We start from the raw sequence: 18,836 nt of genomic DNA, 5'->3' as shown, positions 1-18,836 counted from the left end.
ACCCCCCCCCCCCCAGGCCTGGATAAGATGAGAAAAATAGAGACAAAAACACAGTAATAGTAATACCCGAGTTCAACCCATTGTGCCCATAAATACATTTCTTACAAAATGTATTCCGTCGGAGATGTTGTTTTGATTCACCTACGAGGGATCAATCCCCAGACATTATCTTTTCAGGGAACAAACATTTCTGCTCAGTACCGGATGTATTATCATCTTCATTCCTGTCACAAATCTACTTCAACCACTTGAGTTTGATCGTCAAAAAGATTTACATCTGTCACGAGAGAGTTCGACTGTTTTAAGTGCTACGTCAAGTTGACGGAGAGCAATAATTTTCAAAGATAATAAGAGTGATTTGTAGGAGTCTGGTGGGAGCTTGAGCCCCGTACCAAATAACAAGTTCAAAAGACATAACATGTCAGTTCCGGTATCTGTCTGATTGTTGTAAACTTAGATGCAGCCTAGAGCCAGCTATATCACGGCATTTAAACCAAATTTTGATTCGTAATGCCATTGGGTGGTATTCTCATAAGTTAAGCCGGGACTAAGTCCAGACTAAACAAGAATTTTAGTTCACACTTCTATGGAATGCTAGGTTTCACCTTCCTCCTTCAATATTCATGATAAAGATAATCTACCAAAGACTTTGTTAAAATTCACTTCATACTCATAATATCTTTTTCATCCCATTTCATTGCAAAATTAATTTTTTGGACACTTTTCATTGAAGGATTAAAATAATCTGTACAGGGTAAATTAGTTTGCAACAGGCACTCCATAAAAGTATGAACTAACTAAGTATGCGCTAACTTAGTACGCGCTACCGGAATACCACCCATTGATTTTACTCCCCTTCTTTCTTTGTATAAAAAAGAAGTAATTATGATGATTCAAATTTTTGTGAGTCTTCGACAACTCCCCCTCCCTAACTTTCTCTTTCTCCCTGTCTCTATTTCCTATTCTTCTTCTTCTTCTTCTTCTTCTTCTTCTTTTTTTCTTCTTCTTCTTCTTCTTCTTCTTCTTCTTCTTCTTTTTCTTTTTTTCTTCTTCTTCTTCTTCTTCTTCTTCTTCTTCTTCTTCTTCTTTTTCTTCTTCTTCTTCTTCTTCTTCCTTTTCTTCTTCCTTTTCTTCTTCTTCTTCTTCTTCTTCTTCTTCTTCTTCTTCTTCTTCTTCTTCTTCTTCTTCTTCTTCTTTTTCTTCTTCTTCTTCTTTTTTCCCTCCTTATTCGTGTTAACTTCGTGTGTATGATACGTTCAGTTGCTCTCATTATTTTATGTAAAAATAAAAATGCTGCGATTGTTGCTGATGTTTTACTTTTGATTCTCAGAAGAATGAGAATATTTATATATACTACACACGTGTTGATAAGTGTTTTAGATCTACAGTTATTCATAACTTAATACAGAGGTCATTAGATTATTTAAAGATGTGGTGGGGAAAAGATTTAATGAAGGGACAAAAACATAAAGCTAGTCAAGAGAGGGCAGTATTTCAGTTAGTGCCACAGCTAGTTGAAGTACAGATTTAATAACTATAAGACAGAAAGCAGACGCATGACATCAGTAACGAGGCAATTTTATTGGTAAATTCTTGGCACAAAAATGAAAATACAAGCAACATACATATTTACATAACAGATGTTTCGCGAAAAAAGGAAGCACCTATGAATACAAATTCGCTTTAAAAGAAAATATACAATTGCACATCACACCTGCTATTCCACAATGGCTTATGTTAGCAAAACCTTTTTTGAAATCACAGATAATGTATTTTGAATGAATAAAAGAAGCAAACGGACTTCATAGCCTTGACTTTTCAAAAGCGATAACCAAAATAAAATGTCACAAACATCATTTTAAGAAAATTGTTTGAAAAAATATTGAAAACTTTTAGTCTAAATAACCCCTGAATACATTTTACATTCTGCAACTTTAAACAGTGGCGAATTTGATTGAAAGAGTTTTAACATTTGACTTATTATCGACAAAAATGTGTTAAATTACTTTTTACAGTAAAGATCATTTATAAAGCACAATATTATTCTGCTGCCCAGAAAAACACATAACTTTTAAAAACAATTTTCTTATTAACTTTTGTTATAAATTGGAGGAAAGTAAAGGCACTTTTATCAGCATGATTGAATTTATCTACGATTTTACATTTACTGCATTATTATGAAACGTAAATGCTTTAAGTAGAAAGTTCATTTTTTACTGTATACATTTTTTAATTCAATTAACAAATACATCGAAGATTTGAAAGACTGTGGTATAAATATAAATTCCGGATTGTGTTCATGCTGTCTTACATTATATAGGCCTGCTATCTCCCTTTTTATAGCAACATAAGCTCCGTTGATCACTTGTGGATGTCGAGCGGGGGGGGGGGGGGGTGGACCGGTCCATATTGTGTTAATGTTACCTTCTTCAGTGCACTTTTAAAAAAATGCGAAAACCATTTCGCCGTTTGGTTTTTTCAAACTTTCAAAATAACCATCATTATCACCCTATTTGTGTGGGGGTGTTACACTTAGAATAAAAATGTATAAAGACATAGACGTTAAAAACAAGCCTATTAAAGTGCCAAAATGTGCATATTAATGAAAGCGAGCTTTAAAATCTATCTGGTTCTATGAGTATGATTATTATTATTATTATTGGAGGGGGGGGGGGGGGGGAGGTAATTGAAAATCGAAACATATTTATGATTAAATTAAGTTTGATGAAAAGGACAAGCATTATGGCGGCACTACAAATAGAAATTAATGGATGGAATGTTTAAACTTAAATTGGCAACAGCTAACAGGTTTTCTTAGCCTGAAAAGACGCATAGTTGAGGCTGTAGCTGTTGCTATGTCGGGCAAAGCAAAGAGCGGCTGTACGGTCGCAGTGACAGAGAGCTGAGGCACATCGGGGCTGCTTGCCGGCGAGCATGCTATCAAAGAACGAGTATTGGTGATGGTTGGCTGCAAAACAGAATGAAATAAGCAATAAATTATGTTATCGATTTGGTAATCCATCATCAAAATCCATAATGACTATATGAGTTAAATGTACAACTGTACTCTTCAACAGCATAGTATTCCTCTCCTTTTCCCGATATAATATATTTTGTTACAAATATTGATAATGATGATAACAGACAGCTAGTTATTGACTATATATCCAGCAAGGGGGGGGGACCCGGGTATGTACTATTATTACCAATTGCTTTCGCCCAGCTGCCTTTAAAAGCTGACAACAGTCAGTCAATGCCATGGTGGGACTCGAACCTCAAACCCTGTGATCCACAGTCCGGTGACGTATCCTCTAGACCACGACACCTCAACTAAAAGTCGATATTAATATCCATCATGTTTAAGGGGTGCCCCAAACACTTTCAAAAGTGAGGAGGATGGGATTCGATGGGATTATAGTCCAGTCCATTAGACCATAAAAACTCTTTATCAATACCAACTATTCTCCGATTTTGTAGTCTCAAGCATGCATTCATGCCAACTTACCACACCATATCTTAGCGTTGGGGGTGTCACAATTGTTCATATTAGACTTGTAATAGGTGAAATACACCGACTTGTCTCCTTTGCAGATGCCCTGCTTCTTCAGCTGGCTGTAACACCGGTCATGCACCTGACAACACCTGGATAGAATCGAAGAAAAACAAGTGGTGACATGATAAAGGAATATCAATATTCATTTTGTAATTAGTGGGAAATTAATTTCAAGGAAGATAGCAAATCGTTCCAAATGTGATTAAAGATAATATTGTAACAGTTTATGCTCCCACTGCAGTTGGTGGTGTTTTCACATTGGGATAAATCATAACGCCCCTCGTAAATGATCATACCGGCTTAAGCTTCGGCTGCTGTTAATTTCGAGGAATTATTCTGCCTACCAGGTACCCTTTCCCTCCTTGTTTATGTCTTGCCAAAGGACGACAGTGATGTGGCAGGGATTCGAACCCCATACCTGGTGGTTCACTATTCAATGACTTATCGAATAGACCACAGCATCTCTACATATTCATTATACTGAGTAACGAAGACAGATATGGCTATCGGGTTGGTCGGGACTGCAATACACCACCTTGTCCCCAAAGTCTTGCGTCGCAACTTTAGAGTGTTTCGGTATTTTAAAAATGTAATTCAAGTGTCTTTTCCAAATTGGATCTATCTCGTTCATTATCACGTTTAAAAAAAACCTTACATTCACTAAATAGCACTGCCTACGTGCAGGCCTTTTTTAAAACTGTTTTGATAGTCATCTGAATAACAGTCTTCTACCCAGTGTAGGCCTACACCATACAATGATCTCTCCTTCAAATGCCACCGTATGACGTTGTAATTGAAAACTTCATGAGGTCACACTCATTCAAAAGTTTTCATCGGTTTAATTTTGACACATCGCCAGCGTTCCTCAGCCAAATTATGAATGATTTCCGAACGCGATGATTATAAAGGAACCACGAAATTTGTTTGGCACGTCAACAATGCTCCGCCCCCAATAATAAATTAGGTCGATATTAATTAGCAACCCATTTAATATTTCTTAACCTGACACGCAATGGGTGCTACCACTCATCACAAGTCTAAATTTTCGTTGAAATTAAATTAAAAGCAGAAAACAACATTTGGCACACGAACAGCGAGGAGAAGATGTGAATGTTTCAACTTTTAACCACGGTATTCGAATTGATGATAAGCGTTTAAATTGAGACAGAATTTACCTCAGAAACATTTCGATTAATTCAGTACAATCGATTTCGTAAATGGGGTAAAATATATGCGCTTAAACTTGGTGAAATAGTTTACCAAAGATGTAGGTCATAACAGCGACAGTAATGTTTTTGTACTGTGAACCAGATGGACTAGATACAGTACAGGGGGCACGGGGTCATTCGCCCCCAATCGAGTAGTGAACAAATATAAAGAAAAGTTAGTTAAAAGGAAGACGGGGAAAGCCCGAGAAACAAGAGGCATGGACTACTTCTTGTACTCTGACCAGTATACCATTGACTTTCGCATCTAATATTCCGAATAAGACTGGTGCCCCACCCCACCAATTATTCCAGGACCCCTCAACGGGACAACTCACACTACGCTATTGCTGTAAATGTGTTTTAACAGAAATCTGATAAATTCGGAACTGCGTGGATTTATTAACGAAGTTCAAGAAGTAGAAAGAGTGAGTGATGAAACAACAAAAAAATTAATCCCCATCTATTTTCATTAAGTACCCAGAAAAATAATGTAAGGGAGTGGCTGATTAATTTAGCCAACTGGCATTTTGTCCAAATGCTTTAAATGATACTTATTCCTTCAGGCACTTTCGAGGTATATTTCATTCGAGAGAGGTTAGCAAAAGTAGGTCAGGAATTAGTTGAATTATAAAAACGGAAACATGATCTTGTTCAATATTCCCTTGTGGGCGTTGAATTCTGCGTGAACTGGAAGTATGACTTGGCCACTCCAATTAAGCCATATTCAGTAACATCAAAAGCGAATGTTAAATCGACCATGGCGTATCCATCTAAGGGCAGAGCCGGCGCACACCCTGCCCCTTTTCTCACACCCACAGACACCCCTTTTTGTTATAGAAGCAGTGGATGCCCAGAGTGCAGGAAAACAGCTTGTGCGTGGGGCATATGCCCGCATTACCCTGTAGCGTTTTTGTTTTTGTTTAACGCGCAATGGCGTATCCAGGATTCTTTTGCGGGAGGGGAACAATATTAAAAGAAAAATAGAGTATTGTTCAAGGTGTATTTTCTTTGGTGAGGGGGATGACAATTGGGCCATAGAATGGGGAACAAGAATACAATTAAGAAGGGCATATCGCTTCCAAGTAATTTATACAAGATTTGGCCATGCCCCCCTACGACTCCATTTTGGATCCTCTTATATTAAACGCCAATGAATCAAAGCGTACGACCCACCTGTCGGTAGCATCAACGGCCTTGCCCCCGCCTCCCAGCCCGCAGTGGCAGCCGTAGCCATTGTAGGCGAGGGACCCCCTCCTCACTAAACATTCCACCATGCCTCCAAACTGGACGACCATCTCACTCGGGCCCATGGCTGCGCCATTAGGGGCGGCTGCCCCACCGGCTACTCCTCCCATTCCAGTTTCATGCGCCCCCATCATCTGCTCCTGATCTGTGAATTGAAGTAGAATTTCAAGAAAATAAGTAAACATGATAGACATTGTAATCAATTTACTAATAATGCAATTAATTTTAGATATTCGCGTACAGACGCCTGCAGGAATTCATTATTGAATATGATCGCAAAGATATTCGAGAAATGTACCCAGGATGATTTAAACTCACCGTTACTGTCGTGTTTGCAAATTTCGAAGTGTGACGGACACGGCTATTGAAAATGTCTTAGCTTGATTTTTCGAAAATATTTATGATCATGTTATTCGTTGAATGTGTACTCTTCAATATCACCTTCACAATTTTATCCCAATACTTAAAAATATTCCTCTTCGTTTACTGTATCCCTATCCAAACGTACGTAAGGCGGACACCCCCATTTCTCCATTGACTGACGCCCATGGGACACCACCACATTACGTTTATAATATCGAAAGGGTATCCGTGCCGACATGAATATCTTAAAGGCCGTTTGTATTAGTTTGGCCAGAAGGGATGAGACCACCCAGGGAGATCACTGACAGGTGGGTATCTCATCAACTCAGCTCGCAATTAACATAAGAAAAAGAGGATCATGGGGGACTATTGGTCACCGATTAGGCATTGTTTTCTATATAGAGGGGGCAAGTAGCTACAAGTAGTACAGTGGGACTTTAAGTCACACGGAAGCGCTTCCTCTGGCAAGTCTGGAGCAGAGTTACATGGTTAAGCCAATTTCAAAGAGAAGCTGATTGTGGTTTATTTTTTTGTCAACTAATTTCAGAATCAGAGACAGGTCTTTCTTTATGTATAATGTCTGTCGTCCAATATGATATCATACTACAAACCAATTAAACATAATTATTCTTCAAATAAAATCTTGTGAATTCCTTTTAATTGGATAACCCTATTATAACATTTCAGAAACATATAAAATACAAACTGAGAAATATAGAGAAGGAACAGACTACATCGATTCTTCTTATTTGGTCAAGCTTATTGTCATATTTCAACATCGCGGTTCTCCGTGTCTTCTTCAAAAGAGGATTGACCTTTGATAATTTAGAATACTTCGCGGAAGTGCTGGGTGTATCAAACGATGAGCGTGTTGATGGAGAAACTATACGATAAAAATAAAAGCATGACGAACACCGTCTTTGTAAATGCCATGGAAACAGGAAGCTTAAGGAACGTATTGAAGATATTCGAGAGAGGGTTGAACGACGTAGGAAAGTTGATGGAACATCCTGTCTAGCTATTACGTTGGATGGGGTGAACGTCATCTTCTCGAGAACAGCATGCTTGTTTATTTCAACGATCTGGGGTTTTATTATTATTATGTTTCTAGCGATTGTTTGTGTTTTGATGATCAAGATTTTATGAATGAACTTGTTTCCTGTCCCCCCTCTCTTTCTCTCTCCTCTCACCACCAATAACATGAACACAAAAGAAATGGGAGGAGCAAAAAGATTGAATGACTTTCTCATTTTTCAGTTAAAGGGTAAATCAGTGGCTGATAGATATTAATCTGTTTCGAGCCAGAAGGGTGTTAACTCATATAATTCAATACTGAGTTACGTCTCTCTGGCTCTGAAGAGACGCTATGGCAAATATATGTTAAAGACAAACAACAAAGAATTAAAACGATCCATGGAGAAGAGAGGGAAAGGGAAGCGGGAGAGGTAGAGAGAGAGGGAGAGGGAGATAGAGAGAGAGGGGAAGGGGAGAGAGAGAGAGAGAGAGAGAGAGAGAGAGAGAGAGAGAGAGAGCTTAACTATTATGCTTATATTCTTTTCTTTAATGGACGTTAACGAAAGATAATTTGATAAGACTATACAACTTTATAATCACGATGGTTCTTGGGCCACTCTGTTAACACAGTTTACGTCAAAGCAAAACTGTAACAAGTTACTAAGATAGGATGATAATGGACCGAAACCCTGCTCTTGACATTTTAAGGTTAGTTCTTCATTCAAAAAAAGAAAACAAATTCCCAATTATAAGTTTCAACAAAGATAAAACCCAAACCGAGGAAACGTCCAATTACTATCAAAAATGCATTATCAACTTTTCTTTCAATTGAAGTCCAGTTTTGTACTCTTCAGAAAATAAGTTCGCGACCCTCTGCGTCCTTTTTGGTCAGTGTTCCCCGTTGCCATAGTGACGCGGAAGTTGCCGAAGGACTTCCCTCCCCTGGAGCTTCCCTGTTTAGACGCACTTTAATTGATGAAATTTAGTCAACCGAAGGGGGAACCTTTTGCAAATCTTATCTCCTGATTTTTCGAAGTGTAAATTTGTACTTTTTTTTTTTAAAGCTGGAGGCAAGCCAAAAGATAGTTCGTTATCCCTCTCGACGAAAGAAGCAATTTCCGAGTTTAGATTTGTATTTTAGCAGTGCCTTAATTTTAAGTGAAAACATTTTTTTAAATAGATTGTGGTTTGCCGCTCAATTTACACATTTTGCCAATCTGAAGATGTCAAAGTATTGTGTTTAATTATATTATGACTTTAAAGATCAACAGGTCGTAGAGTTGAAGTAGTCGAGTGGTGAAATCATTTGACTGGAAATATATAAACATGGACACGCGGCATGCTTTAGAACTCCTATTTCATCCTGCTTTTCTATTTTACGGTAAGTTAAAAGACGGTCATAAAAAAACTTTAAAAGACGGCCACAGGTTTGATTCAGAGACCGATTGATTGAATCCAAAAGTCGGTCTCAAAGGACCGACAGCCCACGAGACCGACAAAATAAAAAAACATATATGGGATTAAGATGTCGGTCTCTTGTTCTATCGGTCTCTCGGGCTGTAAGCCATTGCATTGTGGATAAACTTATCTTACATCGCCTGGGTGGCAGAAGGGCGTTAGCACTAAATTGCCTCAAACTTTAATAAAACTGACTTTTTTCCGAAAAAAAATTGTGGCCGTGTTCTATTATAACATTCATATTAGTCTTTTAAGTTTTAAACCAATTTTTTGGACGAAAAACATTTAAAATATAAAACTTATCCCTTAAATGCGAATAATTCGAAAAGTAGTTTTCGAGTCACTCGCGCGCTAACGTCTTTCTGCCACCCGGCCGACGATGTTTTGACGTAGTTTATTTCACTTGCTTTTCATAGCTGAAATCAACCACATTGTCTTTTGGAGGGGTTTTTCGCCACTCATTAATGGTCTAAATGTCAAACCTGCTGTGTCATATAATCACATTTTTCCTGTTCTCGTCATCCGAGTTTTGTTTGGCATCTATAAAAAGCCTCATATAAGAAGCTGACGACTCAAAACTTCTAAGGAAATACAAAATGTTAACAGCGTGGACCACTCTGGTTATTAGATTAGACATAAAAGACACAACTCAGTGCCCCTTAATTGAGAATGAAGGAATTTGTTTCTTTGTTTAGGTATACTCGTTGGTGATTAAAGACACGTTCTAAAATGGTAAGTATGCCCTGAAATAACCCTGTAAGTTGGGGCTCTGATCGGATCGGAAGATCGGAGCGACACCCTCGCACCTTTGATCGGTATCGGATCGGAAGAGCGACAAAAAAAATCGGCCGATTTTTTTTTTTTTTTTTTTTTTTTTTTTTTTTATGACGAAAATTTTCAAGTTTTTGGCTATCAAATGCTCAAAAAAAGTTCATGGCTGGGATTATTTTGTCATTTGGAGTTGTTGTAGACCATGTTTGTTGATATTTTGTGCCTTTTCATGACTTTGAAATTAAAAATATTGGTCTAAGAGCAGAGGCAAAACATGCGGGCCGCCATCTTGGATTATAATGTAGGTATTTTTTTTTTTTTTAATGACGAAAACTTTTAAGTTTTTGGCTATCAAATGCTCAAAAAAAGTTCATGGCTGGGATTATTTTGTCATTTGGAGTTTTTGTAGACCATGTTTGTTGATATTTAGTGCCTTTTCATGACTTTGAAATTAATAATATTGGTCTAGAGTCTAGATCTAAGAGCAGAGGCAAAACATGCAGGCCGCCATATCTTGAATTATAATGTAGGTAGACCTCTATAATCCAAGATGGCGGCCCGCATGTTTTGCCTCTGCTCTTAGACCAATATTATTAATTTCTAAGTCATGAAAAGGCACTAAATATCAACAAACATGGTCTACAACAACTCCAAATGACAAAATAATCCCAGCCATGAACTTTTTTTGAGCATTTGATAGCCAAAAACTTGAAAATTTTCGTCATTAAAAAAAAAAAAAAAACCTACATTATAATCCAAGATGGCGGCCCGCATGTTTTGCCTCTGCTCTTAGACCAATATTATTAATTTCAAAGTCATGAAAAGGCACTAAGTATCAACAATCATTGTCTACAACAACTCCAAATGACAAAATAATCCCAGCCATGAACTTTTTTTGAGCATTTGACAGCCAAAAACTTGAAAATTTTCGTCATAAAAAAAAAAAAAAAAAAAAAAAAAAAAAAAATTGCCGATTTTTTTCCGATCATTTCAATTGATCGGCGATCGGAAATTTTTCGCCGATCACCCCTGATCGGATCGGTATCGGCGGCCGATCCGATGATCGTTTACAGGGTTACCCTGAAAGTAGTTGATTCTAGATAAATACATTTTGAAATAAGTTGATTGAAAAACCTGGTGGAGTTAATTGTATATATTTATTCAATTCATCCAACTATTATATATCTGTTTACATAATCGTTTATTCATTCATTTAACATTTACTATTTATATGTATTCAATTATTTATTTACTCATATTTCATATCCCTTTTTTTAGTTATTGCTTTCCGTAAACGCACTTGATGATTCTCAAATCTTGCCAATATAATAATCTTTTCTTTAATAAACAAAACAGTATTTTATCGGATGTTTGTTTTTATTTATTTGACTTGGTCACTGTTGCCGTCCCAGACACAAGAAATACTAATATTATAGTGTACAGTGGTAAAGCATTGGTGCACCCGCATCTGGGATGAGGGGGAGGGGGGCAACGGCCGTAACAAGTATTTTGTACACTGTAGTTTGCGTCATATTCGTCTAACATTCTCTTTTCTGTGTCTTTCCTTCATTCTTCCTCTCTCTCCCTCTCTCATATACACACACTTTTTAACGATTTTTTTTTGGAGGGGAGGGGGGGGGGGGGGGGTCAATGGGCCACTTACGAGTCTCCTGTTGTCCCTGTCTCAGGTACACGTACAGAGTACACAGCTTATCACACATAGTAACAGTTTCCAGCGGAATCTAGGGTCGCTCAAAATACAATTTATCGCTATCTAAAATCTTGTTTTTTCCTCTCGATTCGATACATGCCCTCTCGTTTCCCTCCACACGCGAAAAACGTTTCTGCCCAATGACGTCCACGAGTCCATATCACCGTCTAATATATTGCATTTCATCAGGTGACTTCAAGGAAATTTTCGAGAAAACAGACCTTATCCATAGCATCGCGATGAAAGATAGGGGTTACATGCAGTGACGTAGCTACAGGGGCATAGGGGCAAGTGCCCTCAATTAAAATGACATTCATGAACGAAAAGTGAGCACGTGAGAGAGAGAGAGAGAGAGAGAGAGAGAGAGAGAGAGAGAGAGAGAGAGAAGTGCAGGAGAAACAAACGACTACAAGGAACGTGAGAAGGAGATCACATGGCACCCACAGCAACAAACATCCTCCATGTTATCCACCTAGTAAGGCAAAGCCCTCCCCCCAACAAAAATGAACGAACACCGGCTACGCCTCTTTACACTCTTGTCTAATACGCTCACGAAATTTTTCTCCAATCTTTGCAACTATGAACATCATATTGAGTTGACAAACACACATTTTCGATGATAGAACGCCAATTAGGTGATTTAGAAGCTGTTGATTTGTTTCAAGGGTTGGTTAGATCGAAGGTAATCAAGGGGAAAACATGGGGTATATGACCATGAACCGATGATAAGCTTCACTGATATATCGGGGGTTTAGTTTTCCAGTATATGATCACGTGATATCGTCGATTTGTACATTTTCCTATTCAAGCATTATGTCAGACAAAATAAGGTTTAATTTAAATGTTAATGGTTACAGTATATAGACAGATCCAGGATCTGGACATTAGTTCTTTAAAACAAAGTTGTTACTTGTTTGGGAGAGGGGTGCTATTTATTTCCAAAACTGCCTGATAAGAAAGAAAAGACAAAATCGAATATATCCAATTATTGTCAAATTATACAATGTTTTTGTCATCTAAATTTATCTGAGAAGAAGATTATAATTAAAAAAAAGGTATTGTGCCTTTTGGTGTTTATGATTGATGCCGGGGGCACATTTAAAGGGCTCTTTTTTTTGGGGGGGGGGGGTGGGGGTATTAAAGTAAATCAGATTTGATTTCGTTGGGGTGGGGAGAGGGGGGCTCGTAGGTCTAAAAGGGCATATATTCATCTCTTTATAAATCTCACCTGTAAGAGCAGCTCCCTGTCCAGCGGACAGGTAAGGGTCGTTCACCCCGCTAGTCCCGGCCTCCGACTTCTGCATCATCACCACCACTGGTGTGACGACTGCTGCAACTGAAACGTTGAAAGAAAGTATGGAGACAAAGAATTCAGTAAAGAAATTTCGGAAGGCATGTGCCTCCTTCCGTCGAACGGGGTTAAGAAAAGTAAAAGAGACACAAAGAACGAGACGTCCAAGATATCAACACAAGGGTGTTCAGATTACGTAAAATGTCATCATCATGTTCCCACATTGCAAAAGGGAACGGACAAGGTTACTGAAATTGCCTTAAATCGACTTTCCGAAAGTCTTTCCGATCGTGTTGAAAGGAAAAGACAGACAATGAGAGAGGCAGAGCTAGGATTCGAACCCTCAACCCTTGAATTGAGAGTCAAGTGAATGAACCACTATTCTCCACGGAACCTAGCATTGATGAGGGTAATAGTAATTTAATTACAATGTACTCAGAAAGAGCAGAACAATATTCTGATGTGGCTTTTTTTTAAAACCCTGGGTATAAAATAAGTCCACATTAATACAAAAATTGAATTGAATTGCTCTCACCAAGGCAAAGATTATGCACATCTTTCACTAGTAGAGTTGAAATGGCAAGGACTTTTATAATTCAACGTCTTCCTCTCTTATTGGGGTACCTCGTAATATTTAGTCACCTACGCAATAATTGCCTAATCGGGAATCAAACTAATGAAATTACTGATGATTATCGTGAAAACTTCCTGATGATATTGGCGATGAAAATCTACTAATAAATGGTGCATGCATGCAGTGTGATGAAAGCGCTCGATCGATTAAGAGTGTCTTGATATAAATAAATCTCGCTCAAAATGTAATTAAATGTTATCAATGTTAGTGTTGACTGTCACCATAAGCCAATCATAGTCAGAGGCCGTAGTGGGGAATGTCTGATTACTGATATTTTTTAAAAACCAATATGAATGGAACCGGCGTCTCTTTGTGTCGTAAATGATGGAAAATCGTTTTGAAAAATCAACACAAAAGATGCAATTACTTGACAGTTGCAGATTTTAAGGATATGTTTTTTTAATCCATATTTAAAAAAGCTGAAGGAATTCGCATTGGATTTTGCACCCTTCGACATCTTTTTTTGTTCTTCTAAAAACCTGCTAATTTTTCCTCTCAAGAATGAAAGGGAATGACGTATGATCAGCCGCGTACGCAGGATTTTTTCAAGGGGGGGGGGGGGGGGGGGGGTAAGAGGACACTTTTTTTTTGTCTCAAAATTTGAAAATTTGACATTTTGCTCCGTTGGGGGGGGGGGTAAGGTCAGCTTTTTTAGGTCAGCCATGGGAATTTTTTTTTTTTTTTTTTTTTTTTTGTAATAAATATAAAAAATATATATATAAAAAAAAAAAAATCCAAAAAGGGGGGGGGGGGGGGTTTTAGGGGGGTTATGGGGGGGGGGGGGGTTTACACACAGAAAAATACCAATTAACCCCCAAACACCCCCCCCCCCCCCCCCTGTGTACGCGCCTGCGTATGATATATGTATTGATAGAATGTCTGAAACCAGTACGTTTCTTAAACATTTCGGTTGCTTTCCTCGCGTCTCTGCGCAGTCGCTCAATTAATTGCCACACGAACAATTTCGCACAAAATGATAGGCGGCAATTACTGAGGGAAGGATTGCTTTGGCTTTGCAAAATTACCCATTTGCAGTCTTGATAAGCTCCAAGACAACAATTTTAACACCAGTAAAGATTAATCTTTCATTAGAAACAGTTAAATCATCTTGAAGCCTTTGGTATATCTAACCCATGGCAAAAATGTGCATGGCACATTATTAATTTTGTGTCGCATAATAGTCAAGGAGACATCTAGTCTCACCGATTGTTGGTTTGTTCATTGACTCTATTGCCTTCGAGGTTGCCCATTCAAATTTAATGAATTTATAAAATCGTTTCAAATAATAATATTTTCATGTACGTTGCATCTAAATTAGAGGTCTAAAAGTAAGGTTAAAGTCAATCTTTCAATGAGCATTTTATTACAACAGTTTCCGTCTATCCTTCGTATAAGCATGGTTAAAACAATGAGCAGTTTGGCAACAAGCAGTAAATGTTGGAAAATCGTCAAGAAACTTTATGAATGGATTCTACGAAACAGTAAAATTGCACGTTGGGTAAGGGCGGCGAAGGCAAACACCTCGGCAAATTAATAAATATGAGTAATAAAAGCTGCTTGCTCAAAAAGAATGTATATTATAAAATCTAAAACAATGCATCTTGGGCTTCCGCTGTTTGGTTCTATGTAGGCCATTGAATGCTCTATATGACTATTACTTCATTTCCGAGTGTGATAGGTTTGTTTTCTCCGCGGTATTTACGATACGGTTGCTTTGAAAATACATTATCGTTGATCTAAAAAAAAACGAAAATGATAAAGTATACTTTCATAAATACTTTCGAATTTTCCTTGCTGTATTCCTTGAAACAACAATATTTGTATCTAACTTTAAAATGTATACCCCACAATCTTGATAAACGGTAATAACACAAAGTTTATTTTAAAGACTTTAAAGTGCAATGACATTGGAAACGACAGTTTTAGATTACAATGTACGAATCTGTACCTCATCATGTTATGTCTTAACTGGAAAGCAAAATAATATAATCTGAGTCTCTGGATGACTTTTACTTTGATCAAACTTTTATTTTGAAATAGTTGGGAAAGTTTCTCTCATATTCTTTTCATTTGATCAACTAAGCTCTAGATAACTCGGAATATCAAAAGTTGTAAATGTACGCGTTTATATCTCAACTTTAAAATATTTCTGAGGATACAATTATTTTGTGAATATTCAGCCTGACTCAACAGCCTTGTGATGGCATGCATATGTTTCTCTTTATTGTTTCGCTCTCCGGCTCAGACTTGTCTAATTTTAGAGAATGACTGTCTTGTTCACACCGAGTTGCATTCGTTCTGCAGGGAGTTGTATTCGACCCTCTATAGCAGGGAGTTGTACATGCAGCCCATATACTTCTTTTGAGTTATACTTATAGCATGCCTGCATGCAGGAGCTGCAACATAACAATTTCCGGACCGGTAGAATTGAAATGGGGAGGGAATAAAACGGGAAAGGAGGGGGGCATCGAGGTTACCCTGTCACTTCTACTTCGACAATAAATTGTAAAAATATACTTCTAACCTCTACCGTTTGGATAAGGTGAATTTAAGGTGTATGCTTATCATCATTACTTTCTGCTTAAATATCATCGCTTTTCAATAAAGATTGGAATGATTAATTTGTAGAGGCTAGAGGTTTGTTGCTTGGAACAGGATGATTAGGCTTAATTTAACTTTCAGGCTAGTATTGGGCAATTTTGAACGATGGAATCTGATCAATTATATACATGTACTACACCTAAATTTTAATACGAAGTGTTTAGCATTGCTAATTTAAAATACTAAATATCAATCATAGATTATTTTTATTGCGGTTTGAATAAACATTTTTTTTAATTTTAAAGTTTCAATATGGACATCATTATTTTTCATCATATCAACTTCTTACGTAAATTCTAAATGATTAAAAAGTGTATCCCAAGTGTCCAAAGATACGCCCGTTTGCATTATAACCATTGACAGTTTCGTCGAATTTAAAAAGGGGTGCGTTACTGCACCCTTCACCTCTATAAACCTACCCTCTTGGATCTTCCCTTCTCACAACCACGGTAATCACAGTAATGTCTGCTATATATAATATTGAAGGGGTATAATATATCCATGTGCACTTTATGTACCTCAACATGAGTGTTGCATGGTCCCATGTACGGAAACCCGGATCATTGCCTATTAGTGTGAGGTAAATATAGATTAAATTAAACCCAGTCAGGTTTGAACTGGGCATGACAGACGGCGGCGGAAAGGGAAGGGGTAGGAGTGTAATTGGTATGTAACAAGAAAGCACAGGTATTCCCCTAACTTAATTAATTGCATGATCGCAAAGACTTCTCAAGAAATCTTCTCAAGAGCAACTTCAACACCCTATTGAAAATGACATACTCTCTCTCTCTGCCCCCTCTCTCTCTCTGCCTCTCCCCCTCTCTCTCTCTCTCTCTCTCTCTCTGTGTGCCCCCCACCCCACTGCCCCCTCTCTCTGCCCCCCCCCGTCCCCTATCTCTCTTTGACTCTTAATTCTGAGTACATGATTGTTTTGGATGGCATGAAGCAGGGAGTGCTCCCCTCTCGGCTGGTCCACCTGCCTGCATAGAGTGAGTGACTCACATCTTGTTGGATACCGTCACAAATTATTATTGCAATCATTTCTTACTGAATTATGTTTCGTAATCTAATATCAATTTCCGGAGTTACATGGATGAAAAACTGTCCCAGGACAATACTTGGAGTTTTAGAGTGCCCCAATTAATGCAGAAGTTCATACAAAGTTTTGTCATGTCTTCACATTCACGGATGTGTTTGAGATATACTGTAGTTCAATCCAAAAAAAAGTTATCTTTCCTAGTAATTGTTATTGGCAGAGAAGCTTCATTCTTCACCTCAGTCTAGAATGATCCCCAATTTTGTTTCAATAGATCTCCCCTCTATTTACATCTCTCTCTTTTGCTGTCTTTTTCTACCTTTATCTATAATATGATACATACTATTTTCTTGCTCTCTTATAATGAATAAATAACATAAATGAATGAATGAATAAATGGATAAATAAATAAGTAAATAAATAAATAAATATATTATATTCCGATTCATTCAGATTAATGACTAAATATATTGATTCTTAATCAAGTGAATACAAACAAAACAAAATCAATAAATATACAAATATTAATAAATAAATAAACAAATAAATCAATAAGTAAACAAACAAAAATATAATTAGCAAGAAATCATGTTCAACTTACCAACAATTAGAGATGTGAAGACAATGCATATCACCCATTTTTTATCAATCGTCATCTTGACTATCTGGTTCTGTTCTCTATTTATTCCTCAAAAAAAAATGTGTGACACTGATAATAATACTGATGAACTAGTGATGGGGGAGCTTGCTACAGGCCCAGTTATATAGTGCTGAAAGTTTCGTGAGACAGTGAGCGACTCTCATGAAACTCTGCGATCAGATGCGTTCGACGTTTAGATCCAAACCAGAGATATGAAGAGTCTTAAAAACCTCACGGAATGTTGCGGAACCTCTCCTGGTGTGGCATGATAGTTATGAAAGTCAATGGCTTAAAAGAATCCGTGGGCGACGACTTGCAGTGAATAGAAGATAAATGCTATTTTGTTCGTGCGTGTCCCGAGCCCCCCTGGTCATTTAACTCATCGCATGCGATAAAAGTCTGCTCTTGTTAAACACATCGTGTGCAAATGACGTCAGCAAAACGTCATAATTGCCTGAAGTTCCTGTCCCGAGTTGAGTTATAGCAATCGGGGGAAGGAGCATATCTAGAGGTAAGAAACAATCGTTTTGACATTTTCAAAACTGTACAATTACTATTCCTAAGGTTCAGATAGAGTATTACTGATGACAAAATGGAACTGAATGGGCAGTATTTTCGGGTTGGGTTTGAGATAAATTATTGTAGGCCTAACGTCCGTTTCTGTTTAGGCTATGATAAGTGCTCATGACTCAGTCGGTTTACATGCTGGTCCGAGCGGGCTGTCACCGCAAGATCAGTTGAGCTAATCAGACGATTAATAAAGTTACCCTCATGCCATTTTCCCTTGCATGATTTTTTTTCTTCTGATTCTATATCATTCGTTTTTGCATTTGAGCTTCTAAAACTCCGTAATCGAAAAAAGCTGATTTCATGACTATTTTTTACTCTCTGGAATATCATTTGTTCGGCAAATCCACATATAATATTCAATAAATGTAAACCATGGCATAAGATTATGGGAAAAGAAAATGTTGCTATACGGTAGGCACACTAACTTGTAGTATTAACGAATCGATTCAACCTGATCGAGTGCCCCAAAATGCAAATACTGAAATTCTTAAGGAAGTAAGTGAAAAGCGATGATCAATATAAAGTAGAACATAATTGTGTTATAATTACAACAATAATAGTATATAATATAATTGATTTACATAAAGAGTGACAACTTAAATACACACAAATAAAAAATGCATAATTGAAAGCTTGAAAGTATGGACAAGTAAAAAATAATCAAGATAAATACAGAGGCCAACTATCATAAGCAAGAATGCTTGAGTCGATAGCAGCCATATCATGATTACTCTGTAATAG

General features: G+C 37.5%; 1 protein-coding gene across 1 annotated transcript; it reads right to left on the bottom strand.

Moving 5' to 3' along the window:
* Positions 1-1,744: 1,744 nt before the first annotated feature.
* On the bottom strand, positions 1,745-17,915 carry LOC100892599 (phospholipase A2 AP-PLA2-II). The gene is made up of 5 exons (XM_003729152.3): positions 17,487-17,915; positions 12,552-12,659; positions 5,935-6,151; positions 3,506-3,642; positions 1,745-2,968 (listed from the first exon to the last, which is right to left on the bottom strand). The coding sequence occupies exons 1-5, from the start codon at positions 17,539-17,541 to the stop codon at positions 2,802-2,804; spliced, it is 684 nt and encodes a 227-aa protein (XP_003729200.1). The 5' UTR covers positions 17,542-17,915; the 3' UTR covers positions 1,745-2,801.
* Between the last annotated feature and the right edge of the window lie 921 nt (positions 17,916-18,836).

The sequence above is a fragment of the Strongylocentrotus purpuratus genome, unplaced genomic scaffold (assembly GCF_000002235.5).
Source record: "Strongylocentrotus purpuratus isolate Spur 01 unplaced genomic scaffold, Spur_5.0 spur5_scaffold_8, whole genome shotgun sequence".
Classification (NCBI taxonomy): domain Eukaryota; kingdom Metazoa; phylum Echinodermata; class Echinoidea; order Camarodonta; family Strongylocentrotidae; genus Strongylocentrotus; species Strongylocentrotus purpuratus.
Note: the sequence above shows the minus strand (reverse complement) of the source record. Positions and strands in the feature narration are given on the sequence as shown.